The sequence below is a fragment of the Ammodytes marinus genome, assembly GCF_949987685.1.
Source record: "Ammodytes marinus genome assembly, chromosome: 4".
Lineage (NCBI taxonomy): Eukaryota > Metazoa > Chordata > Actinopteri > Uranoscopiformes > Ammodytidae > Ammodytes > Ammodytes marinus.
This window is the reverse complement of record NC_137233.1, coordinates 29,713,734-29,739,793: the sequence shown is the minus strand read 5'-3', so window position 1 is coordinate 29,739,793 and position 26,060 is coordinate 29,713,734. Positions and strand designations below refer to the sequence as shown.

Genomic DNA, 26,060 nt, shown 5'->3' with positions numbered 1-26,060 from the left:
GGAAGTGGTTACAAAAGAAAACTCTGACTTTAATGTAATGTCCACAGTGTCAAAGACAACGTGAATGGCATAAGCCTGGATTTGGATAAATAATCAATGTACAACAATGCCTGCATATAGGGTAGTAATTGAAATCAGTTTTGTTTTAAGGTTATTGTTTGAACTTTGAATATGAACCTTGAATATACAAAAAGAAAGATTGATATTAAAATTAAAACTAGGACTGTCAAGCGATTAAAAAAATCTAATTATTACAGGCTCTGTGATTAATTAATCTAAATTAATCTCATACTTTTATGACACTTTTATGCCTGTTTATAAACAGCTGTATAGCCTACTACAGTTTGTTTCTCTCTCTCTCGTAACTTCTGTCTCCTCCCCTCAGCCAGGTTTCTACATAATATTAGGAACTAGCGCCGAATTTTCTCAAAAACAAGCAGACTAATGACGACTTTCCATCTCCCACAACAGAAAGCGCTGCACTTCCACAGATGCGCATAGCCTATGCCGATTCATTCACCATCGTCGTAGCCTACTCATAGGCAAACATATTGACACACACACGGGGCGGGTGTCCGTTTATGCGGGAGACGAGACAGCTAGCAAACAAAATTAAGACACACGGAGGAAGATTGAGAGATACTGTTTTGAACCTACATTGTTGCACCCACTAAATCAATAATGCACAGACACTGCAGAGAATAAAGTAAGATGTCTTCCTACCTTCATGCTTATTTGTCCGAAGCATCCCATAAACCGTCCATAGAGCCCTCTGCCCCTTTCCCCCGCTTCTCTCTTTACTTTTCTCCCTTTTACCCGTGCGGACCGTGTCTGCAAGCTACAGGTGCAGCTGCGCACCACTTTTGCACCGGGTCAAAGGGCATTATAGAAGTGCGATTAATCTGCTTTACTTTTTTCTGTGATTAATTAACAGCCCTAATTAAAACATTAATTAATGAATGAATTAACAACCTATTTTTTGTTTTTAATGTATATTTTAGAATCATCATCATCACCTAGGCTATCAGTGCAGTGTGTCCAGTCATGGGGACAGATGAGGGCTTGTGTTTTATCATCATTTATAACAAAACTGATACTGATGATTATCTTTTTTTTAATTTTTATTCAGAAGTCAAATTGAATCCAAACACAGTTAGTAGAATTACAGTTTAAGTGCTTGCTTTAACAGTTATGGTGATGTGGTGGCAGTGCATCAGTCGGGTGTGTAAGTTCTACACCAGCCTTCGCCTCTTGCAGTCGCGCTCCATCTGGTCTCCAGACGTGTTGCTGGCTGCCCCCAGAGGAGACACTTGGTTCAGCATGGAGTCATCGGACGCCTGGCCAAACAGAGCCATCAGCAGAGCCACGCCAAACCCAGTTGCACGCTCCCCCTGCAAAAACACAAAAAAACAAGGGTCAGATAACCGTAAAGTAATCCTGCACATATCTTTTTCTTCTTAAGTTCTCGTTTTCAATCTCGAGTCAATGTGACTAAAACCTAACACCATGTTTGGTCTAAAACCAGATTCTTGTGTTACAACAGTAAATTACTAGACAAGGACAGAGCATCAGATTTAAGAAAAATCTATAGGAGAGCATGTCTTTTCTTATTAACATGCACGCAAAACCTCAGGCCCCACTGAGGATGCAAAAATCATGATATGTAAATGTCACTATATAATTAAGTATAGGGCTTTTCTTTGCTAGGGAATGAGTGAATGAGGGAGAGAGATGGCTTGCTTCACATCACCGTCATGATTCTGCTTGAGAGTTTGTTTACATTGTTCATATCTGCTTTAGGATTGTGTGTCAAGATTGTTGAGATCAAAATACTTGTGTATTTCATTATATTCACCACTGAAAATCTCTTTTTAGTTACTATCCCCCCACTGCAGCTCGAGATAGAAATGCTGTCATAAGAACCACACATGGAATGTTTTACTAAAAAGACTAGCTATGTAAGTTGGGGCTAGGCTGAAGTGATATGGCAGAAAATACTGTTTTAAAGGTGTTGTAAGCGGAATGGTTCTCTTAGCTAACTTCCTGTCGGTTACTGCAGTTAGCAGTCCCCTCGCTCGTCCCTACGTCACCACATTAATGCACTGCGGTCTTCAAGCAGCGAGTTATCTAGCATCATCTCAGATCCACAAGTGTGATAAAACATGATGAAAACCATCAAAACAGACATTGGGAAGGATTTTTACCTGCTCCGCCATTGTAGGCGCATAAACATTCACCCATCTGTTGCTCTGGCGTGCACCGGCAGTGAGACCATGAGTGAGACGGGTGTCGGTTTGTAGCGTTCTCACTTGTGATTGGATAAACATTTCGGAATCCTCCAATAAGTTTATTTGCCGATTGCATGCAGAGCAGCTGACAGAGATCGGCTTTATGAAACGCGCACATTATGTAAGTGATCACTGTATGAATAAAGAGCGATTTAACACTTATATTAACATAAATAAACAGCTTACTTCACCTTGAATGTTCATATGGGCACAAACTGTTTTTAATGAACGTCATTTTTTTGTCAAACCAACAGGACACTTTTGGCTTAAAGTTTACAGTCTCTGTAAAGTTAATGCGGTCCTTACATTGTTTTGATAAGCACAAGAACATTTTGCACAGTTGACATTTTGAGTACTTATGCAGATGCATTTGTTTTAGAAAGTTTAACTATAAACTTTCTAAAAGACATACTTAAACAACAAACTTAAAGTGTAACTGCACCCTTTTACTTGTTTTTTGAGATAGAAGCTGAATTAAATGACTATATTGGTAAGGAATACATTTGCTGGTGTTAATATTGAAAAAAAATTGCAATAGGTTAAATATCGGCAATTTAAGACTTTTTTTGTATTGTAAATTATTTTAGAGCTTTACTAAGCTTTGAAAAAATCTTTTCCCTTCGGGTTCGAAATATGACATAATGATGTACTTTTGATACATCATGGCATCATCACGTCGCCGCAAAGCCGGTCACGCTCTTTATAGGTCCATGGCGGGTCCATGAGCTACTACTGTTATACCATCCCTCCAAGGATGTTATTTCGGGGTTTAACACCCTTCACTTCTACCGGCAGTGTGCCTGCATCATCTCGCTTGCGCAAACACACACACACACACAAGCGCGCGCACACTGCTTGCTTCACTTGATTGACACACGTTACCGCTCGCTCTCCTCGCTCACACACACACAGCCGCTCACTCGCGCTACTCTGTCTCGTAACACTACATAGACATAGAAATTGTGCAGTAGTCTCAAACAGGGGGTGCAGTTACCCTTTAAATTGTGGAAATTATAACTTCCGTTTAAAAGTAGGGAAATGAGGTGCATCCCTAGTTAGCACACTAAAAGGTACTCACAGCATGGACAGGAGAGGCGATATCAACATGGACCCAGACACCGGGCCAATCGAAGCCCAGGTGGGAACCAATGAAAAGGCCGGCGCAAGAGCTTGTGGCGTTCTCCCGGTCCTGACAAACACAAATAGGAGATGAGAAACGTCAGCAAAAGCCCAAAATAAAATATAACTTTAGTCACCAAAAGAATATTCCACTTCAAATATGAACTTGAGTCACACACACACACACACACACACAGGAAGAAATAATAATGGAAATACAGGTATACAGTAGTAAGCTGCAATTATGTTTAAACATGTTTTAAATCTGTCAAACTATTTTATTTCTTTAAGTGTGTTCTTAAATAACACAATTCAATAATTTTGTCCTTTAAAATCTCAACTTTGACAGATCTACAGGTCCTTGGTTATCTCATGAAGCATGGGGTTTAGTAGTTGTCGTTTGTCCCTTACCGCCACAGAGTTCTTCATGTCGGCCATGGCAGAGGTGAACTCGCTGAAGTGCAGCTCTGGGCAGTAGACCAGCGGGTGAGCCAGATCTCCGCTGCTTCGGCCGGCGCGAACGCACGCCATCTCCCACTGCTCACTGTTAGTCATCACAGCTGCGTGGAACTTCCCCGTGGAGATCCCCTGGACAACAGAAACAGAAAAGGTCTTGGATACAAAGAAAATAACTGGTGGTAGGATTGTATATCATTCACTGCTGGTTTTGGCCTCTTCATGGATTGAGAAAAAAATAAAATACAAATCCTGCCAATGTTCTGTTTGAGTCTAAACTAAAATGTGATGCAAGTTGAAAATCTCTTGCTTCATACTTGCTGTAGAATGTTTAACAATAGTCTGTCGCCCACCTGTGCCCCCGTCAGTGTGGCCATGTCCAGGATAATATCAGCAGACAGGTCTTTGTTGGCATACACCACTCCATCAGCCAGCACAAGCCTTCCCTCTGCATCAGTGTTGTTGATCTCCACTGTCCTTCAAAATGAAAACACAGGAAACAATCTTATACCACAGCCCACATTCATCCCTGTCCATCTGGCCTGTAAAATAATAACAATATGCCATGGTACTGCATCAGCACTGACAAAACAAAGCAGGTCATTTGACGCTCTGACCTTACTCTGAAAGTGATGATTGACACAATATTATGGGAAAGAAAGAGTCTCACTTTCCAGAGTAGAGAGTGTGGATATCATCGGGCCGTGTGGCGATGGGTCCAACTGAATTCTCTGCCAGGCAAAACACTGCATGGAGGTTATCCTTAAAGCCCTGAAGGAAACAGAGGAGAGGGTCAGAATTTAACTCAAAACGGAGGCTATAATGACAGATGCTGTGAGATTATCCAAAATGTTACCTCACCTGTTTAACAGTAGCTTTGAAAGCTCCCAAAATGGCAGCAGCTCCACCACAGTCCCTCTTCATCCCTGGCATTGATGTCTTGGAAAAAAATAAATAAAAATAAATAAATAAATTGAAAAGCAGGACTGAAACAATAGTCGATATACATTAAAAAGCTTTACAAACTGGATTAAGCAATTTTTCTTAGCATATGACACTACATAAACTGTTGCATGCAACAGCAACACCATGGGAAGGGATTAGTGAGAATAGGTTTGAAAAGCTTAACAGATCAGAGGTGGCAGAGCTTGCAGGTTTTCAGTAGCTCGTGTAGTGTATTTCGTTATGACACATTCTAAGATTACTGATAATCAGGAGATTGTTTAATTACATACATAATTAACTATAAGGGGAGCCAGGAGCAGCTCTTGTGGGTATATGTGTGTGCAGGATAGGAATGTGAACTGCTTAAGTTGAGGAAGCCTGAAGGCTGATCTGTAGATCATTTAGTTGCACACAACAAAGGGAGACTCAGAGATGATCTTCTGTGGGGGCAATTTAGGACAGCTTGGTTAAGAGTTAACAGCTAATTTATTGGCCCCTGGCTAAAGGGATTGTCCTGAAGTTACTGAATCAGACTTCTTAGTGCCCCACGGGATATCGCCTCTAGGGATTGATTAACACAGATGTCCTCTGAACAGTGTAGGTCGGAGTTAGTTAGGGTCCACCAATCAGGAGTTAGGCGAGGTGGAGCTTGCTGACCTAAGGACCAATCAGCTCACTTAGATTTGCAGGTTAAAGGCCACCACAATGTAGGAAGAGACAGGTATTTTAGTTTACAGGAACTCTTCATAGCTTTTTCTTTTATGCATGTACCTCTATTAGTTTTTGGCTACAAACACCTGACTGCAGGATGAGTTTTGTTGTTTAAATAAAAGAATTGTTCCTGGGACCTCCTCATCTGCCTCAAACGGTGTCTTCTTTCATCAACCTGCTACCAACGCCGTTTTTCTGAGTAAAGGCCGAAAGATTAACAGCACTCGTCTGATAGGTTGACCGACTGTGAAAAAAAAAAAAAATCTTTTAAAGTTACAAATCTGACAAAGGTAAATGCACCTCTTCCCATGGTCAAAACTTCGCGAAGGGCCGCGATTTGCGGTAAATAAATGTTCACAGGTGTCTCAAAGGGTTTCTCTATCAACCAGTGTGTCTGTCTAGCCTCGCATTCCCAGACCTGCCACTAGGCGCTGGCAAATTAAATTTGCTGCGCGTGTTGGTCTGGACACGCTCCGTTGAACCTTTATCAAGAAAACCAGAAATCTGGCTATGGTTTCAATTGGTTCTATCTAATATGGGCGCGCCAGAGCCCTTTATATGGTACTCGGGGGAGGACGTAACCGGATGACGACAGTGACGTGCATGCGACGTCGAAGCCGTGATAGTAAACATCAAAGATGGCTGCGGATATGTTGTGTGAGTTTGAGACTGCTTTGGCCTCGACCCTTAACGATTTGGAAGACGGCACTCAAATCTTTCATTAGCAAGTAAGTGGAATGTTCCGTTTTGCCGACCGACAACGGCAAACGTTTAATTTAACAGTTCAACAGCTGTTCGCTAAACGAAAGGGGCTTACGTCACCTTGTGCATCGCTCTGATTGGTTGTAGTGCTATCCAACTGCGTGCAGTGGCTTTCGAACTGCACGAGTAAGAGCCGCCCCTTGAGTTGGAAATTACTATTGATCGTGGCCGAAAATAAACGCAGTGCGGTTCTATGGGAATATTTAGCTGAACAGAAAGAAGTGCTGTGTAAAGCTAGAACAGTTTAAGACTCCACATCACCATGGCAAAACAACCTATCAGCTCAGACAGCACAGAGAAAAGTTTGAAGAATGCATGAGAGTGATGGCCCAGCCAAGTTTCAGTAAGTTTACAGAAGTGCCACACTGTTACCGTCTTTGACCTTTGGATAAATGTATTTAATAATTTTAAGGGGAAAACACATTGTATTTATTATTTCAACTATTGAGTTATTTGTAAAACAGCATGCTAGTGTAGACATACAAGATTTATTTTCAGAATTTTCAATGCTGCTTTATTTTTATGTTTTAAATTGTGAAATACATGTTCCAAAACGACCAATAACCTCTGTATTTAAAAAGAAATCAAGCAAGTAGGCTAATAATAACCATTAATGAATTATAGGCTATCGCATCACAGAGGGCCTATTGTCCACAATAATCTCACAACAGCCCCCCATCCAAAAACAAACTTTAAAAAGTTACAACTGTAAGGTCAGTTGTCTGTTTTATTCAAATAAGCAGTTGTTTATTTCTGTAGTGCGTATTGGCATCTTTGAGCAAAATACCCCCAAAATTTTCCTCCACACCTGGGCGGTGACCACCTTGACTAAGACATTTCCTGTATATACTATCTATGGGGGAAACACTGTTGTGTCACAATAAGAAGTGGAATATAGACATTGATGTCAATTTTCTGTGATATGAGGCCCACAAAAAGTGTTAAGTAATGTTTTCCTGGACATTTGATGGGAAATGATTTATGATAAGCATTGGGTATTGCAATTTCACACGTGTACAAACAGAAGCTTAATTCATTTGATGTGTACTATGTAAATAAATAAAAGCGATTTGATACAAGTAGCTCTTGGCCACTTACATTTTTTCAAAGTAGCTCTCAGTTGAAAAAAGGTTGGAGACCCCTGGTCTACGGGATCACAATGAACATAATCATAACTAACTGTTGGGATGATGTACAATAATCACTTTTACAGAGGAAAGATGGATGAAAAAACTTTTTTACCTTTCCCTTGATGCTGAGTCCTCCAGTGTCATACACGATGCCTTTGCCAACCCATGCAATGGTCTGGGTTGCACCTTCTGGTTTGTGGCTCAGGACGGCTAATGCAGGAAGATGCTCTGCCGCCTTTCCAACTCCATAAATACCTGATGCCATAAATGGTAAGGATGTACATGTTTATTGCTCCACAAAAGAGCTGTGCTTTGTCCAACATAATGGTTTGGTTTAATATTTAGCAAAGACTCAAATAAAAACCAGCTGAAACAAATATGTCTAGGCACAAGTGAAACAATAGTTCAGATATTTAGGATAACAGTGTACTGTATGTGAAAATGTACAACTTTTTTAATACCAATAATTGTAAACTATTTATTGTTTACATCTCTTTTCAAACTATTCAAAAAAGAACATATATAGGTTAGGGGTACCTAGCTAAGAAACCAGGACTTCTTATAGGGACATTTTCAACAAAAACAATGCTCTATGATAAAAGGCGGAAATACAGCATACTGTACATAAGATCAATAAATGTGAATATTAAGGTGAATTTAAGATGGAATTTCGGCTAGACAAATTCGAGTTATAGATATCTACAGACACAGTACCTCCAAAGCCTTTGTGTTTCAGTTCCTCTCCTTGAATGATCACTGGAGTAATCCCAAGTTCAGTTCCCACGGCCCTGATTTCCTGTAACAGCAAATGGATGTCTGTGACGGGATGCTGCCTTAAAATAATTTAGAACTTAAACAATTCCCAGGAATTTTTCAAAAAAGAGAAATAGTTTCACTTACATCCAAGAAGATATCTGTATTCATCTCGTTGCATGGCGTGTCCACAATGCGAGCAGCCAGCCGCACTCCATCGGCAGCGTTGGACAGACACTGAACAAAAGAAAAGCCATTAGCTGTGGCAGATTGGTTTACACATGCACCACATTAGTTATAAAACAACCACAAGTTGTATCTCCTCACGATCCGCTACCTGTCCATACTGTGCGTGCGCTGGGGGAAAAAAAATCCAGTGTTAATACACACAGCCTAGGATCTGTTAACTGGCATGTTGCTAGCTACGGTGCGCCCCCTTTGTTTGAATAGCCTTTGTTTACATGCCAGTTTACAGAGCCTAGGCTGTGTATTAACACCAGATTTATTTTCACTGCACACACATTACGGACAGATCATGGAGATATTTACTGATTTGGAAACTGTGATTTTGAGGACAATCGTTCTCCACTGCACACCAAGAGAACATTAAAGTCAGTAGAATACCCTGAGTTCTGCCTCAGCCACGGAGCCGCCTCCTTGCCCGACGATCACAAACTCCACAGAGACGTGCTTCTTCTCGGCCCTCCGGGAGGACGAGGAGCGCCGGGAGAAGATGGGGAAGGTCCTGGCGATGGCGCAGGAGGACGCAAACACATCTGAACGCTCACACACCATCTGGAGAGGAGGCAAACACTCGCATCTAACACCTCGCATCACACAGACTTGTCCTGCCACTCACGACCCAGATTCGAGGAGTATAGGACTCCAAGATCAAACAATGATGGAACAGCCAGACCTGTTCTGTAGCTAAAAGTAATCTCTCTGGCCTGGAGGAGGAAAGGCAAGGCAAGACAAAGAGAACGACTTCTACCGACATCCAACTATTCTGTGACTGGCGTGATACTGACCACGATGCAGCGGTTGTTCCCTCCGGGCAGACAGGTTCGGACCAGACGGGACACAAAGTGGGCAGAAGACGGGCTGTTGTGCCTGCTGACCCGTGAAGGAAGCGCCGCCACCGTAGCCTGGTTGAGGTACAGGGGGCAGCTGTCCGTAGGGTTGGGGTTCATAGCAGCGAGCGCCGCCTGCCATGTCTAAAGGGAGAAATTGGGAAATGATTAATCAGTTGACCCGATCAACAAAAAATTCATCCGAAATAAGTATCTTAGTAATTGATTTATTGTTAAAGTCATTTATGAAGCAAATATTTTTAACAATGACAGGTTAAATCTGATCTTGTGAGACAGTCGACTGAATAGCTTGCAAAGGCTTTTATATATATATATGTATATATATATATCATATGATATATATATATGATATGATATATATATATATGATATGATATATATATATATGATATGATATATATATATATATATATATATATATATATATGATATATATATATATATATATATATATATATATATATATATATATATATATATATATATATATCATATGATATGATATGATATATATATATATATATATCATATGATATGATGTCACCATTACCCACTTAAGCAGAGCGAAGAGCTTTCTACAACCACACAGTAATGCAAGCAGTAGAAGTACAGGAACAATCTTGTCGGGTAATTATTGTCAGACAGAGATACTCAGAGAAGCTCTTTGCTTGGCCGCACAGACTCACTCTCTCTTTCAAGACTCTTTCACCATTACGCAACCACTTCTAAGGACTTTGAACAACAGACAACACTAACTGCAGCAGCAGGTACTGGATGTGCCGGTGTCCTCACCCTGTCTTCGGCTGCACCCTGAGCAAAGCTGCATGATCCCGTTTAGAGCCTCTCAGCTCAAAGCATGACATTACTCGCCGTATAATCCTGCCATTATCATATGGAGAAATGAAACACTCACCGGGAGGAAATGGTCGAATTCAGACTGTAACGTCAACAATTAGCTCTTACATTAACCTGTGAGAAGTAACGAACAGTACGAACCTATCAGCAAAATGCACAAGTATTAGAGTTAGGCAACTGATCACTACATAAAATGTGGCTTTATTTTACAATGGAGTTGTCTTTTTTTTAAATTGACTTATAACTAATTTCACACCGACAAGACGATGAACACCTTATTTTATATGTTTTAAAAGTTAGCAGAATGAGTATCTTCGCTGTTCAGATATAATATTCCTGGGAGAACATTAGCTAGCTGGTAATGTTAACGTGTCGTCAAAGTTGAATTAATTCAGGTCGCCCTGTTAGCCCGCGCTGCTTGCTCGGGTTAGCATTGGCGCGAACAACATAACTATCACTGTCCTTCACACAGTCATTTTACCTCTTTGCTCACGACCGGCTGCAGCTTTCCTTTGATTTGGCTCCAGCTGACCTGCTGCAGGGCGGCATGTTGTCCGATAATAAGCACAGGGCGAGTCTGTGGCTCGGAGTCCCCTGCAGAAGCCTTGAACTCCAGCACCACATTCGCCATTTTTGCTAGAGAGAGACACACAGCAGCAGCAGCAGTGTTACGGTAACGTTAGTACGCTACAGTAAACCCACTGGAGCAGCTTGTACCGGCGACGGCAGCCGGGAGAGGACCAAACCAAACGGCGTTTGGACGGTTCAATTATACAGCCTGAGATAAGTTTGAGCTTTTTATCGACCTCTGCTGGCGACCAACAGGAACTGCATGCAGATATCAATGACTTGCCCATACAACAAGACACAATAAAATAAAGTATTTAACAATAGAAAAGCAACTGTGCCAAATAATTTTTTTCCAGAATGGCAGTTTATGTTTCCATTTTAATAGACTCAATGAATCAGCTGAGAAACTTATGTATCTACAAAAATTTGGGCAAACATCAATAGGAATAGGTTCGAAATATTGAAAGTAACCACACAAATAGTAATAAATCAAAGATTCTGAAAGCGTATCAGAGTTGATTTTTATATTCGATTTGCTAGAGGTTCATGTGAGTGAGACATTGGGGCAAACATGGCACATTAAATTTGCACATACTGTAAGGTTATTGAGGACTTGTCAGATACTCTAGAAAGGAATTTTGTCTTCTCAAATATGCCCTTCAAATCAAAATTAAAAAGGCTACTGCTGATTTTTGTTTTGGGGATCAAAAGAAAAACAACTTCCAAAGACTTTTCAGATGGTATAGCGATTTATTTATTTTCTCTAATACGAATGCCATTCAAAACTTAATTCACACATGGTAGGCTACTCATGTTGTCAGTTAAAAGCCTGAAATCTCAGCCTGGTGTATGGAAGACACAGTTGGTTCACATGAAAAGCTGCAACAGAACGATTCCTAAAGACAAACGTTGTTCAAAACATGTCACTGCAACTTTTGTGTTAGAAAATGTCAAACCACTTTTCCAAAAAAACTCTCATCCACATGGAACAAAGGACAAGCTCAACATGAAATGGGTTCTAATGTCAAATTTGTAAAATGCCCTTTCAAATTTTAACTTTCACCATATCACTTTTTCAGATCTAAAATATTTGCATAAACCCAAGTTGGATACCCTGCTGCTAAATGTAAAGTCTCACATCAGAGTGCAAATCGTTTAAAGCCATTTTAAGATAACACAGCAGGTTTTAATAGGAGAAAAAAATATCAATAAGAAAAAAGGGGAACATTATCAAAGACTATGTGTTACAGCTTTAAGATTATAAAAAGGTAAAACATTTAATGCACATCTCCATTTATAAAAATATCTTTAAAGAGAGAGCGAGGCAGTGACATCTTTGTAGGCCTACCAGTGAAGGCGTGTTGTGCTTTTTTATTTATTAAGGTGAAAAACTGACAAATTATCTATTTATTTTAAATGTAAAATATGTGAAATATTTTTAATTTAATGTAAAAAAAATACTGGATAATAAAAGTAAAGAGCAATTTTTAGTGGTTCAGATTAACGGCATTACGAAAGCAGTTTATCACCTTAAACTTATTTGCACACTGATAAATAATGGCAATAAATGTGAAATGTATTGTTGAAACAGTCGATTAATGATTAATCGGTCAATCAACTGAAAATGAACGGTGCATTTACCGTATTACATAATTAACATTTTACTCATGTATCCCCTGGTTCCAGCTTCTAAAATGTGGTGGAATTGTTTCTTTTCTAGTTTTTAATTAAAGGTCTTTGGGTTTTAAACTGCTGTGCAGAAAAAAAACAAGCATTTTCAAAAGACATCACCTTGGGCAAAGTGCACCAATAATTAAAAACAATAATCAATTATTCAAAAGTCAAACTAATCGTAAATCGCTGATAGCAGTGACATTTCACATTTACCAAAAACACAATACTTTAAAGTTTCATGCTCAAAGCTTGAAAGATTATTTCTGACCTCTGCATTAAAACTCTTAACACATTATAGTTTGTATATTTGTATTATTCTCTGGCTTATTTAACTGAAAAATTAAACTTCGGTTAACATTTGTTACGCAACATCCAGCTTCAAGTGTGCTATTTATTGCATGCACAGTACAGTACATACTGACCTGAGGTTAATGCTTAATCATTTGGGATTTTCAGATAATACAAGTACAAAGATTGACTTCATTTTAAGAACTATAATAACACTAGACTCTCAACTATTGCATTGCTACTACACACATACTTATAACTAAGTAGTAATTTTACAAAACTTAAATGTAACTTATGTAAATCATGATATTAGAATAATACGGTCATTTATATCAGTGTAGCGTCTGCTACACCTGGGACAAGATAAGAAAATAGTCTTATTATTGCATAAAAAACGTTTGCAGCACCTGTTAGAAACTTTAGACAAGTATATTAAGAAGCAATGTCTAATAAGCAAAAAAATTAAACAAACAAAACACTTGCAGACACGCATACATACACACATGTAAATTAAACACACAATCAACCACTATTCTTGCACTTGCAACGCTAAGGACGAACACAGAGATTTCAGGCTTTGGCGGCTAAGAGTGAAGAAATAAAGCCAATGAGTGACAGCGGAGGTTCAAGTTGGAGAGGCTTGTGTAGTGTGCTCATGGTAAAACTTCCATTCATTTCTAATGCTTAGTACTTCAATAAAATAACATCTCTAAATAAATGTGCTGAATTCAAGTCATGTGACAGACTCGATAATCCAAGAGGTCTTCTTAAATCAGTGATGTGTAACACTAGATTTTAGGGCACTCAATCCTACTACACACAGTGTACGCAGCTGCATAGGACACGCGAGAAGGCGCTATTTGTATGACCACACGTGTTCCTGGAGAACTGCATGTGTGTGGTTATGCGTTGAAACTATAGTGCTACACTTTGGATGAAATTTCACTCCCTTGTCTTAGGCATGACACAGGTTGCCGTTGGAGCCGCAGGTGGCTGCAAGGCCACAGTTCTTCAGGATGGGATTGAAGTGCGAGGCTGCCCCAGCGCCGGCCTCTTTGGGAGGAAAAGGCTTCATGGTGGAGAGGATCAGGGCCAGACAGTCTGCCACGTTCTTGTTTGGGGCGCAGGCCAGAGCTGGTGTGTGGCCTGCAGTGGATTAAACAAGCCAAGATTCAACCCACGGTGTCCTTCAGTAACATTCTTTTGGCAAGAAACATGGACCCCTTTGGTATTGTATCATAGAAGTAGCACTGTTCCTGCCTACCTTCCCCATCTACAGCCATGACTGCTGCTCCTCTGCTCAGTAACACCTGCACTACCGTCGCCAGGCCTTTCCTTGCTGCAATGTGAAGGGGCCTGCATGAGGGGGAAAGACAAGTCACAGGTCACATAGTGCTCAGGAGGAATTAAACCAATGTTAAACAAATACATGCAGTATTGCTGGGGCCAATGGTCTGTGAACATGGAAAACTACAGTCCTATACATCAAGAAAATAGCATAGTGTTGATGTCTTGTCAAGCTACAAAACATTGATATTGCGTCTCATCACTTTTCTATACTACGTTTGAAAAAGAAAAATCTGAAGCTCCAAAGGTCTTAAAAATTCCCAGAATTTCCATTTATCTGTTAGCTCAATGTTCAAAATTGTGGTCAAGATTTTACAAAATGTTTTGTCTTTGAAATGATAACTTTACTGAAATATATTCTAGAATGAGCATAATGAGCCCATGTCCACTGATTAAAAATAATAAATTTAAAGATTCTTTTGGGCATTTTTGCTTTTCTTAGACAGTTGGAGTGACAGATGAAATGGGAAGATAGGGGGATGACATGCAGATAATGATCTAACCCGGGTCTACTGCGATGAGAACATCTCATACTTTGATTAAGTTTTGATACGTGCTATTCTTGATTTAAATTGTGCATGTAGGGCTCAGTGCTTTCAGATGACTCACATTTGGAGTGCGCTGTTTGTTGCATTTATGAGCGAGGAGTCGCTGATCTCCCCTAAGATCAGCAGGGCACACATCTCATGACCCTGCAGCAGAAAACAATAACACATTTCAATGTTAAAGTGACAAACCGATATTGTACAAAATAACCCTAAAGAATTTATTAAGTCGTCAATGTCATTAGTTGTGACTGAAAATGCAATCAAATCTTTAATTTAATTTGAATTAATTTGCGTTATAAACACCGTGCAATGATATAGCACCACATTATTCCATTCTACTGTTATGAGCCACTGCAAGATTAAATAAGGTAATATGGAATTCATTTTTTAGTATATTGTATTTAGGCATTTAAATGAAATTTCTGAAATGTTTGATTACATTTGTAACCTGATTGTAACAGAGATTGTGTCATACACTTGTGTTGCTACACACATGCAGACGTTATTGTGATACTGCATGCATATGATACATGTGTACGTGTGTGTGTGTGTGTGTGTGTGTGTGACCTTGATGCAGGCTAAGTGAAGGGCAGTGTTATTGTTGACATCGACCAGTGTCAGGTCTGGCATCCCGTTTTGCAGCAAGAACTCTGAAACGCAGAAAATAAAAAGACACCTTTCTCAACAAACAATGGGCTATTATATTTTAGAACATTTAGCTTTTGGTATTTTCCTATGGAGAAAAAAGGGAACAGATGTATATAGTTTTAAAAAGGTAACCATTAGTGAAGACTGTGAGGTTCAAAACAACAGAAACCACATGCTAAAAGGAGAAATGAAAATTCGTGCAGTGATTCTGTTTTAAGATTTTCCCAGTTGTAGACAAAGTGTACACATTTTAATGCAATGACTGCAGGAAGTTTCAATCCCATACCAACAGCCATAGTCTGTCCACAGTCAGCAGCAACCATCAGAGCAGAGCATCCACAGTGGTCCACATCATTGACCTCTGCTCCACAGGCCAGGATCAGCTGCAGCCCAGCAACATTTCCTGAATAAGCAGTCGCATGCAGTGGGGTCCTGCACCCAACACAACATAACACGTGTTAAATACAGCATGAGCATGTACCCAAACTGAAAATAAACAGAGAAAGTCTACGTTTACAGCATTTGTACGTAGACCAATCCGTACCTGCATAAAACACATTAGCTATGATAAGTAGAGCTGAACTCAGAGCAGAACCCACCTTCCTTTGGCATCACTAACTTTAAGAATTTGAGGGCCAACAGTCTTCACTAGAAGCCCAGCAGCAACATCGTGGCCATTAACTCTGCGCGGGAACAACACAGGCGTTACATTTTAAAGAGCCAGAATTAATGTATTGTTATTAATATCTAATAAACGTTTGCTACAGTACTTACAGAGCACAGTGCAAAGGGGTGAAGAGATTTCCTTCGGGGTTGCTTAAAAGTTTGTTTTCAAGTAAAATGCGCAAACATCCTTCACGTCCTACAGGCAAAGGAAACAAATAGACGATGGTAAAACAGCATCTGATCATGCAAGTGTTTGACATGCCAACCGATGGTTTAGGGAAATAAATTATTCAAAATGTAAAAATAAATCCTTCTTGATCTTTTCATTTGATCTGCCTACATATCCAAGTGTGTTCCAGTCAACAATGAACTAAAACATATTTGTTTGACACTACACAAGTACTTTTTCGCATGAATTATCTTTGTCTCACCGTGGTAGGCGGCCCAGTGGGTGGGCGTCTCGCCTCTGTGATCCAACATGGAGTCCAGAGGGTCAGCTTTCGTAGCAGCCTTTAGCAAACTTCGGAGTAGCTCCGTGTGGCCCAGGGACGCTGCGAGGTGCAGCGGGGTTCTTCCCTCAGAGTCTCTATACAGAGGAGAGGCCCCATGCTCCAACAGAGCAGAACCACAGTCCTCACTGCCCAACATGGCCTGCAGGGGGAGGACACAAGATATGATGTGACAGGGAAACTACACACCTGCTAGAACGTACCAAAGAGACAAAGTCCAGGTTTCTTTGTATTCGCTGGCTTAACAAAAAACCTAAGTCCCCAATCAGAGATAATAGGCATCATGATGGTGGTTATCAACTTGATTTGTACAGTTTGTGCTGCTGTAATTGAATGGCTTCGTTTGGATATTTACTAACGTTAAGTTCAATAAACTTGTAGATATATTGTGTTTCCTCACTTAGAATCTATAACACTTATAGAGTGAACTTTCAGGTCCACAGGATTTCAAAAAGAGGCAGAGTTCAGCTGTGCAGCCTAAGTTACCATGGTGATATAGCCAGGTTAAAATAGTCATCTTTGAGACTTTGGCTTTAGGCTCAGCAAACCTCTATTACCAGTTAATCTCACTTTGTAGTGCGACCCTCAGGACTCTGTAAAGGGCACAATGGTACATATCCCCCAAGGGATTTGGCTTGTACGCACACAGAAGCACAGCTTATACACTTACAGCTCTGTGTAGTGCAGTGAAGCCCTTTTCGTCTGCAGCATCAGCCTTCGCTCCTTTCTCCAGCAGGATGTGGACACAGTCGGTGTGACGGCCCATAGTGGCCAGCATGAGAGCCGTCCTGAACACCACCAAAACAAAAACAACGGAGAATGAACTGATGTAGGGAGGATTCAACGACTGTGTCAGTCGGTGGGTAAGGTAACCTGACTTGATTTCAATTTAGCAGATATCAGAAAATATTATGTTTTTTTGTTAAGTTAATTACAGGAAACAATCACATGGTAGTTTAAAGGTAAATAAACACATCATTATCATCATCTTGGGGCTTGAATAAGCTGGCAGTAATTAACGAGTTCACTCTCTGACACCTACAGTATCTCACAAAAGTGAGTACACCCCTAACATTTCTTCAAATATTTCATTATATCTTTCCATGCGACAACACTGAATAAATGACACTTTGATACAATGTCAAGTAGTCAGTGTACAGCTTGTATAACAGTGTAAATTTACTGTCCCCTCAAAATAACTCGACACACAGCCATTAATGTCTAAACTGCTGGCAACAAAAGTGAGTACACCCCTAAGAAAAAATGTCCAAATTGGGCCCAAAGTGTCAATATTTTGTTTTGCCATCATTATTATCTAGCACTGCCTTAACCCTCTTGGGCATGGAGTTCACTAGAGCTTCACAGGTTGCAACTGGAACCCTCTTCTACCCATTCATGACGACATCAAGGAGCTGGTGGATATTAGAGTCCTTGCGCTCCTCCATCTCCCGTTTTAGGATGCCCCAAAGATGCTCAATAGGGTTTAAGACTGGAGACATGCTTGGCCAGTCCATAACCTTTACCCTCAACTTCTTTAGCAAGCCAGTGGTCGTTCGGAGGGGTGTTTGGGGTTGTTATCATGTTGCAGTGCTGCCCTGCGGCCCAGTTTATGAAGGGAGGGGATCATGCTCTGCTTCAGTATGTCACAGTACATGTTAGAATTCAATGAAATGTAGATCCCCAGTGCTGGCAGCACTCATGCAGCCCCAGACCATGACATTCCAACCACCATGCTTGACTCTAGGCAAGACACACTTGTCTTTGTACTCCTCACCTGGTTGCCGCTCCACACTCTTAACACCATCTGAACCAAATAAATGTATTTTGGTCTCATCAGACCACAGGACATGGATTACTGCTACCATGTCCTGAGGTCTGATGAGACCAAAATACATTTTTGTTTGTCTGTTTGTCTTCAGCAAACTTTTTGTGGGGTTTCTTGTGCATCATCTTTAGAATAGGCTTCCTTCTGGTATGACAGCCATGCAGACCAGTATGATGCAGAGTGCGGCGTATGGTCTGAGCACTGACAGGTTGACCCCCCACCCCTTCAAGCCCTGCAGCAATGCTGGCAGCACTCATACGTCTATTTTCCAAAGCCAACCTCTGTGTACGACGCTGACCATGTGCACTCAACCTTCGTAAACTGGGCCGCAGGGAGGTATTGCAACATGATAACGACCCCAAACACACCTCCAAGACGATCAGTGGCTTGCTAAAAAAGCTGAGGGTAAAGGTTATGGCCTGGCCAAGCATGTTTCCAGACCTAAACCCTATTGAGCATCTTTGGGGCATCGTCAAACGGAAGGTGGAGGAGCGCAAGGTCTTTAATATCCACCAGCTCTGTGATGCTGTCATAAATGGGTGGAAGAGGGTTCCAGTTGCAACCTGTGAAGCTCTAGTGAACTCCATGCCCAAGAGGGTTAAGGCAGTGCTGGAAAATAATGGTGGCCACACAAAATATTTACACTTTGGGCCCAATTTGTAAATTTTTTCTAAGGGGTGTACTCACTTTTGTTGCCAGCAGTTTAGACATTTATGGCTGTGTGTCGAGTTATTTTGAGGGGACAGTAAATTTACACTGTTATACAAGCTGTACACTGACTACTTTACATTGTATCAAAGTGTCATTTCTTCAGTGTTGTCCCATGGAAAGATATAAAGAAAAATGTGAAGAAATGTGAGGGGTGTACTCACTTTTGTGAGATACTGTATGTCTGTGATCAGCAGCACAGATTATGTAATTGTTTTTAAAAAACCAGGAAAGACAATATGAGATTTTGACAATTTACTATTCATTTATATTAGACCTGTTAAAACAGCCACAGTCACAGTACAACATTCCAGTACAAATAAAGGTTAGGTATAAATGATCAATTATTATAACAAGTTATAAAAATCTGAAATGACTCACTGTCCCTGTGTATCTGGACTGTCGATGATGTCTGCACTTTGTTCCTTGTTGACCAATAAAAGCAGACAGTCCATTTGGCCCTCAGCAGCTGCACAGGGGAAAAGAGAAGGAAAATATCAAGTTAAAGCTTCTTATTTATAAAACCTTCTGGTTTGATGAACAACACAACACTTAAATGTACTTTATTTTCCCAAATGTGAAAGGTTAATACAGATATCTGATATAACTGTTCCTATTAAAGATTGCTTATATAGGATGTCCCAGGATTCGGCACACACACACACCTGCAGCATGGAGAGCCGTCCACTTGCGCTTGTGCTCCTTCAGTGTGTAGGAGGCTTGATGTTTCAGCAGCACTTCCACACACATGGAGAAGCCTCTCTGAGCGGCCAGATGGAGGGCAGATCTGCCTTCAATGTCCCGCACATCCAGACTCACCAACGTCTCAGACAGCAAACTAAGTGCCTCACAGTGACCGTAATACGCCTGCAGTGGCAAAGGAGCAGCAGAGTCAAAAAGACATTGATTTTAGGGACAGTTTTCTCAGGATAGTCACTTAAAACATGTGCTACTTACCGCTAAGTGCAAAGGACTGACGGGAATATTACTTTCAACTTCTTCTAGACAGTTGAAAGAAATCTCCAGGAGCTGCAAGAGTGAGACAAAACGTCAACTAGTTATAGCCCGAAAGCCCACTTTTAAAATGAAAAAAAGAATAAAATAATCAAAGCATCCAAGAAAAAAACAACAACACTGACCAGTTCCAGGTGCTGTTTGTTCCCATAAGCTGCTGCATAGTGGACGGCGCTGTATCCCTTACTGTTTTTCAGAGTGGGGTTTGCCCCGTTGTCAAGCAAGAAGTCTAAACACCTGAATGCACAGAGCATAGCATCAGGAATCCTGTCTGGGTTTCAATCTTCAACAAAAAGTAACCAACGGGTACACAAAGGGTTTTATAAACCAACCCCCACTTCTCGGTGTCTGGGAAAAATGGTCTAACTGTAAGTATTTGTTTTGTAATATCAGGTATACTAGAGAAAACATTAGACTTTTTAAATGTTTTCAATATACTAAAATAAACCCTTTTTCTTAAGGCTTCCACATTTTCAAATAAATCAGTATATACTTACATCATCTATCAAGATAAACGTCTGACAGTTACACAAATATATCTGTGACTTTTCTTTATTTTTTGTTGCTCTTCACTGCTTTAGAAATAACTGACAAGTTTGCTCTGCAATATAGGGACAGTTTTCTTATAAATCAAGATGTTTAAACAATAACTCCAGATGTTATTTTTCTGAATGAAAGAAAAGATTATTGTGGATTCTGCACGTGAAAAAAACATATAAAGAATCAAAATAAAAGTGTACCTCCTTTGTGATAAAACACTACGTGTGAAATGTGTGACTTACAGAGAGGCTTCGTGTTCCTTTTCCTCACAGTACTCAGGCTTAGAGTTTTTCCCCCCTCTGTGGTGAGAAAGACACACACTTTTAGATCGGGCTCAAATTAAATCAGGATTATAAAAGGAAGTGCTGCCGTCGAGATGTTGTCCTTCTTATCTCACAGGAAAAAGGAGCAAAACTATTTTTAAAAACAGACAGTGAATGCTCTCTCACCCACAGAAGGTGTGTGAGGCAGCAGCGTAGTGCAGTGGGCCGCAGCCCGTCAGGTCCAGCTCGTTGACCTCAGCGCCGGCTCTCACCAGGGCAATGGTGCACTGGCTGTTCCCGTGAGCCGCCGAATAGTGCAGCGGGGATCTGCCAGGAACAGAACAACAACAGGGGACAACTGTGATATCAGGACAGGTCACACCAAAGCAGAAATACAGTCTCAACTGCAGCTATTCGGCACTGCTTACCTTCCCAAATCATCTCTCACATCCAGCTCTGCAGCGCTCGCCAACAGCAGGTTCAGACATTCCACATTTCTGTTACGAGAGAAATGAAAAGTCGGTGGTGTTTCAATCAAGCACATTTCAGCACACTTGTGGAGCTATTGCAAAAAAAAAAACTTTAGGAGATATTTAAAAATAAGAAAAATTCAACTAAAGTCAATCTTTGCCGTTTTTGTCATACAGCAATAAAACACCAAGTTCCTAAAATGATCCAGAAATGCAGTAAAAATATACTATAATACATTGAAGATATTTGTTTCACAACAAGCAAAGGCTCTAAAAGCATCCTCCTAAAATATAAGTAATTGAACACAGACAGACCCAATTTAACAAAGTGTGTGTGTGTATTGGCTCACCCTCCAGAGGCGGCTGCATGCAGGCAGGTCCTCTTTTGGTCGTCCAAGATGTTAATATCAAACCCAACTGATGGCATTTGCGACGACATGATGTAAAACTGGCCTGAAAAATAACACTTTTTTAAGTGGAAACACTTCTGAGCTGTGTTGGAGACCAACATGTAGAAAGGGGGAGGATACATAAGGGGAACAACTTAAGGCTTAAACAGATTCTCACCATTTGACAGCAGCTTTCGACAGCAGTCTGGAAATCCGTAGAGCGATGCCAAATGTAGAGGAAGCATCCCATGAATCCCCTGTCTTAACAGATCATTATAAAGGCTGTTCATTTCATGGGCTTACAATCTTCTGTATGAAATTAGAAAATAATGAATAATGTGCTCTTCCCTATTGTGTGAGTGCAAATAACAATCTCAGGTTGGGAAAGACTTACATGGACTTGTCGGCACCGTTTGTCAGCAGAGTACTGATTAGCAATTCCTGACCGTATCTGGCAGCAACATGAAGAGGAGTGTTTCCAAACATATCAACACAGTCAATCTCTGCGCCTGAGTACAGAGGGAGAAGGAAACAATGACGTGTTTCAGATGAGGACATGCTCGGATAAATATTTTTTTGTGATTTTAAATTTGTTACCATTTTGGATCAGAATCTGGGAGCCGGTGAAGCGGCCATGCATAGCGGCCATATGCAAAGGGCTCTTCCCTTCTTTATTCTATTTAACAGAGAAAATTAAAACAGCATGTTAAGTTAAAGGAAAGGCATACACATCATCATCTGTACATTGTACCTTTAATCCTCCGGCCAATGACAACACTCCACCAATACATTATTATTAAAATGTTTTGTTCTTCTAAAAAAACTTTAATTAAAAAACAATCTGGTTACCTTGACGTTGACGTCAGCACCATTGTTGATTAGCAGCTCGAGACACAGCACCCCGCTGGAGGAGGCTGCAGCCAGGTGTAGCGGGGTGCTGCCGTGGTCGTTTGGCTGATTGATGTTAGCTCCACAGTTCACCAGCTCAGTGGCCACGCTGTCCTGCCCTGTGTGACAGGCCATGTGGAGCGCTGTGTTCCCAAAAATGTTGGGTTCATCAGCCTGATAAGAGGACAAAAACAACTGTTTGAGTGTTTCAAAATCTTCCTAACAAAAAAAAGTGCGTGGCTTCAAGAGAAGCAGTCCTTTTATTTAGTCAACATTTTACTGGTGCCTAATTTTACTACAGGCTACTGTGATTTAGCAGTGTAATTGTGCTGGATACTCTACCAGGTCTCTAAAGAGACAGCAACCACATCTAATAATATTGTCTTCTAAGGAACACTAAGCACATAACCTAGTGTACGTAATTGTATTTATTACAATTTTTAAGTTTTCTCCTAGTGATGAGACCAAGCCACTTTACCTCCATCACCAGTCTCAACAGGTATTTGACCGCGTCCACCTGTCCACTGGCAGCTGCGGCGTGGAGCGGAGCGTAGCCGTGTTTGTCTTTGCACATCACGTCTGCACTGTGAGACACCAGCCGCTTCATGACCTCCACATGTCCTGAAAGGAGAGCTTAACATTTACCACAAACACAACACAGCACACTGCTCTTTCATGCTGGCATGTAGCACTAAAGTGTCAAAGTGACCACTTAAGATGGTAAGAGTCAGTTCTTAGGTGTTTACTTTGTTTGTTTGTTTGTTTTTATTGTATGTTGGTGTTTTATGAAAGGCATCTGGTTCTTCCGGATGCTGTCATTCTGCTATAGGCTTGTGTCTGTTAGGAGAATGACACCACTTACCAAGGTATGCAGCCCAGTGGATCGGCTGCCTTTCCTTCTTATCTTTGGCACACCCGTTGGCACCTTTGCTCAGGAACAAGTTGACCATCTGCAAGAAAAAATAAGTATGTCTATCAGGTGTGTCATTCTACAACTATAGGCCAAAGGATAGGGCCATTGTTCTTAACCGTTCTGAAAGGAGTACATGTTTTATGAAACTTATTTAAGATATATTATTTCCACAATGCAGCAACAACTGCTGCCAGCAATAAAAAAAAAATGTCCCCCAAGTCATCATCACTTTCCTAAAGCAAATCTACTTCCCAGTATGTTTATTCATTGAGATGATAACTATCAAACACAAATGTAAAAGACAGTTTACCTCTGCATGGCCGCTGTATGCAGCATGATGCAGCGGTGTCCTCCCTGACCTATCAGCAACATCCAGGCTGCACACATGTGGCATCAGAGCTAAAGCGCAGCCTTTCGCCCAGTTTGCAGCCGCCATGTGTAACGGTGTATGCCAGAACTTGTCCCGTGCATTAACTTCTGCTTTGTGCTTAAGCAGCAGCTGCACAGCTTTCTAAAAAAAGGGAAAAATTCAAAGAAAGTCAAATGTTACAATCTTAGTGGATTCAGTACATAAAGGCTCTTCTCCCACTACGTTTTGAATGGGGAACATACTTCATTTCGTGAGGCAGCTGCTCGGTGTAAAGGAGTCAGCAAACCCTTGTCCTTAGCGTTGACATTTGCCCCTGTAACAGAAAACAAAAGCAAAGTTAGACGTGACTTTTTAAGTGATCTTAGGTGAATTTCAGTTCTTTTGATTGATTAATTTATAAAAAAGGCAAATTTCTTTTAATTAGACAAGCGAATGAATTAGATGGTAGGCTTCCTCTATACTACAACATAGTTCAAAGTAAAATAAATAGTTTTTCTACCTGAAGTAATGAGTAGCTCCATAATCTGGACATCGCCCAAATAAGCAGCAGCATGAAGTGGTGAGCCTTGTTCTTGGTCCTGAAAGATAAGAAAACGATCAAACAATGAGAACACATTTTTCTTCCCCAATTCAGATTATCCTTGTTTTATATAAATTGTTTGTCATACTTGGACTCCAAATGTTTGCATCAAAAATGTGCTAACATTAAAGGAAAAATAACTAACTGTCTAAACTCCAGCTTTACATGTTCGTAAAGAATGTCAATTGACATTTTGCATCAAATGTGCCATGATCATTGTAGACTGGCAGTCAAGAAAGCCTCGGAGATAACTGAACTGTGTGTATAAGCTCATTACCATGTATTATATATTGTAGAATATTAATATAACTTGCAAAAAAACATTGATTGCTGACTTAAGAAAGGACATTTGTACCAGTGAATTGACATGTTCTTCATGGTTCAACAAAAAGGTCACTTCTTCTGTGTTTCGGCTGAATATAGCCTGGACCAACGGAGACTGAAAGAGAGTGGTCATGCAAAAGAGATGTAGAACAACATGAAAAAAATGAAATGTTAACAATAAAATCAAATTACATGCAAATTATTGGTTTCCTAAATCTTTGCAAAAAGCATCACAACTCATAGAAACAGTAATCAAACACAATTTCCACTCATCAGCTTTTATATTAGGAATATTCTGAACTTTGAAACTCGAACTGTGTATGTAGGCTATTCAAGACTTTTATGATTCTGGCAAAGTGCCAATGAATCTGGTAGTGTCAGAATAAAGAGTAGAGTAGCAATCTGTATTTAGCGCATTTCCAGGGATAAGCTCAAAAAAAGGCTTTAATTTGAAGGCAACTTTGCAATTTTGAAAGCTCCAACATCTTTTTCAAATCCGTAAGATTTTTATTGGACATTATAGAAACGACTACATTTGAACTACATTTGCATTAGAGTTCTACAACGTTATGAAAACTCAGCTGTGCATTAGAAATAAATGCACCAATTTAAATGGTGTTGATGGTGCAAGTATTTGTTTGGCAGGGTTTTGTGCATCATTTAACAGAGAGCAAAATGACCCAAACAATGAGGTTTAGTTACATTAAAACAACTGAAACATCAGAGGGAGACTTGGAATAGTTCTGCATGACAAAGTAGACTATTTGTAACATTAAATCGCCTTGTAGCAAACTTTGCTCGACATGTAGCTAACATGACTAGCCAGCTGTTTGCAGTTTGTTGGGAAGTACAGTTAGTTCTCCAGCGTTAAGTTAGACACTAATAAAAGCTTCATTTATTACCTGGTCATTGATATCTCTTAACTCCATGTCACAGTCACTCTGGAAGCTCCTTCATTGAGAAAGTTGTAAAGTTGACTACATTTCACTGTGCAGCAGCTAGTTAGCCTAGCTGTAGCTTAGTTGGCTAATGGGATATGTATGTGTAGTCACCACATTTGCCGAAATATCGCGAGGGAAGTTAAGGGAACGTGATGTGGAGGCATTTCGTTTGATTTCATTACATGTCAGCAAAAAAACCTGTCAGATGGTTGTACTTTTATTTAATTTTAATATAATACATTTATGCAATAAATCTTAATAGCCTGTTTATTTTTAGACCTGACAACATTTCATTTCAAAAACACATTTCAGGTCATGGCAAATTATAATGTGGTTAGAGACAGTGGTTGAGAGTTTTGAGACAATTGTGTTTTTTGAGATACAAGTAGGCCTACTGTAGGCTACTGTAAGTTATATTTCCTCTACATTTTTATTTGAATACTTTTACTCCAATACTTGACAGCCTTAGTGAATA

General features: G+C 40.3%; 2 protein-coding genes across 2 annotated transcripts; both read right to left on the bottom strand.

The window, feature by feature from the left end:
* Positions 1–1,103: 1,103 nt before the first annotated feature.
* Positions 1,104–10,835, bottom strand: npepl1 (aminopeptidase like 1). The gene is made up of 12 exons (XM_080026462.1): positions 10,592–10,835; positions 9,193–9,378; positions 8,789–8,959; positions 8,312–8,401; positions 8,126–8,207; positions 7,524–7,666; positions 4,725–4,802; positions 4,534–4,634; positions 4,217–4,340; positions 3,819–3,995; positions 3,367–3,477; positions 1,104–1,391 (listed from the first exon to the last, which is right to left on the bottom strand). Exons 1-12 carry the CDS (start codon positions 10,739–10,741, stop codon positions 1,233–1,235), a joined length of 1,572 nt encoding a protein of 523 aa, XP_079882588.1. The 5' UTR covers positions 10,742–10,835; the 3' UTR covers positions 1,104–1,232.
* A 645-nt stretch (positions 10,836–11,480) lies between these two features.
* On the bottom strand, positions 11,481–25,666 carry ankrd52b (ankyrin repeat domain 52b). The gene is made up of 28 exons (XM_080025945.1): positions 25,547–25,666; positions 24,676–24,759; positions 24,240–24,318; positions 23,983–24,053; positions 23,681–23,881; positions 23,320–23,407; positions 22,936–23,078; positions 22,419–22,631; positions 22,167–22,245; positions 21,964–22,078; positions 21,748–21,830; positions 21,531–21,633; positions 21,139–21,207; positions 20,897–21,037; positions 20,690–20,746; positions 20,033–20,144; positions 19,851–19,922; positions 19,559–19,760; positions 19,275–19,362; positions 17,031–17,148; positions 16,283–16,502; positions 15,960–16,047; positions 15,785–15,868; positions 15,472–15,617; positions 15,105–15,187; positions 14,599–14,681; positions 13,907–13,998; positions 11,481–13,788 (listed from the first exon to the last, which is right to left on the bottom strand). Exons 1-28 carry the CDS (start codon positions 25,571–25,573, stop codon positions 13,598–13,600), a joined length of 3,132 nt encoding a protein of 1,043 aa, XP_079882071.1. The 5' UTR covers positions 25,574–25,666; the 3' UTR covers positions 11,481–13,597.
* Positions 25,667–26,060: the final 394 nt, after the last annotated feature.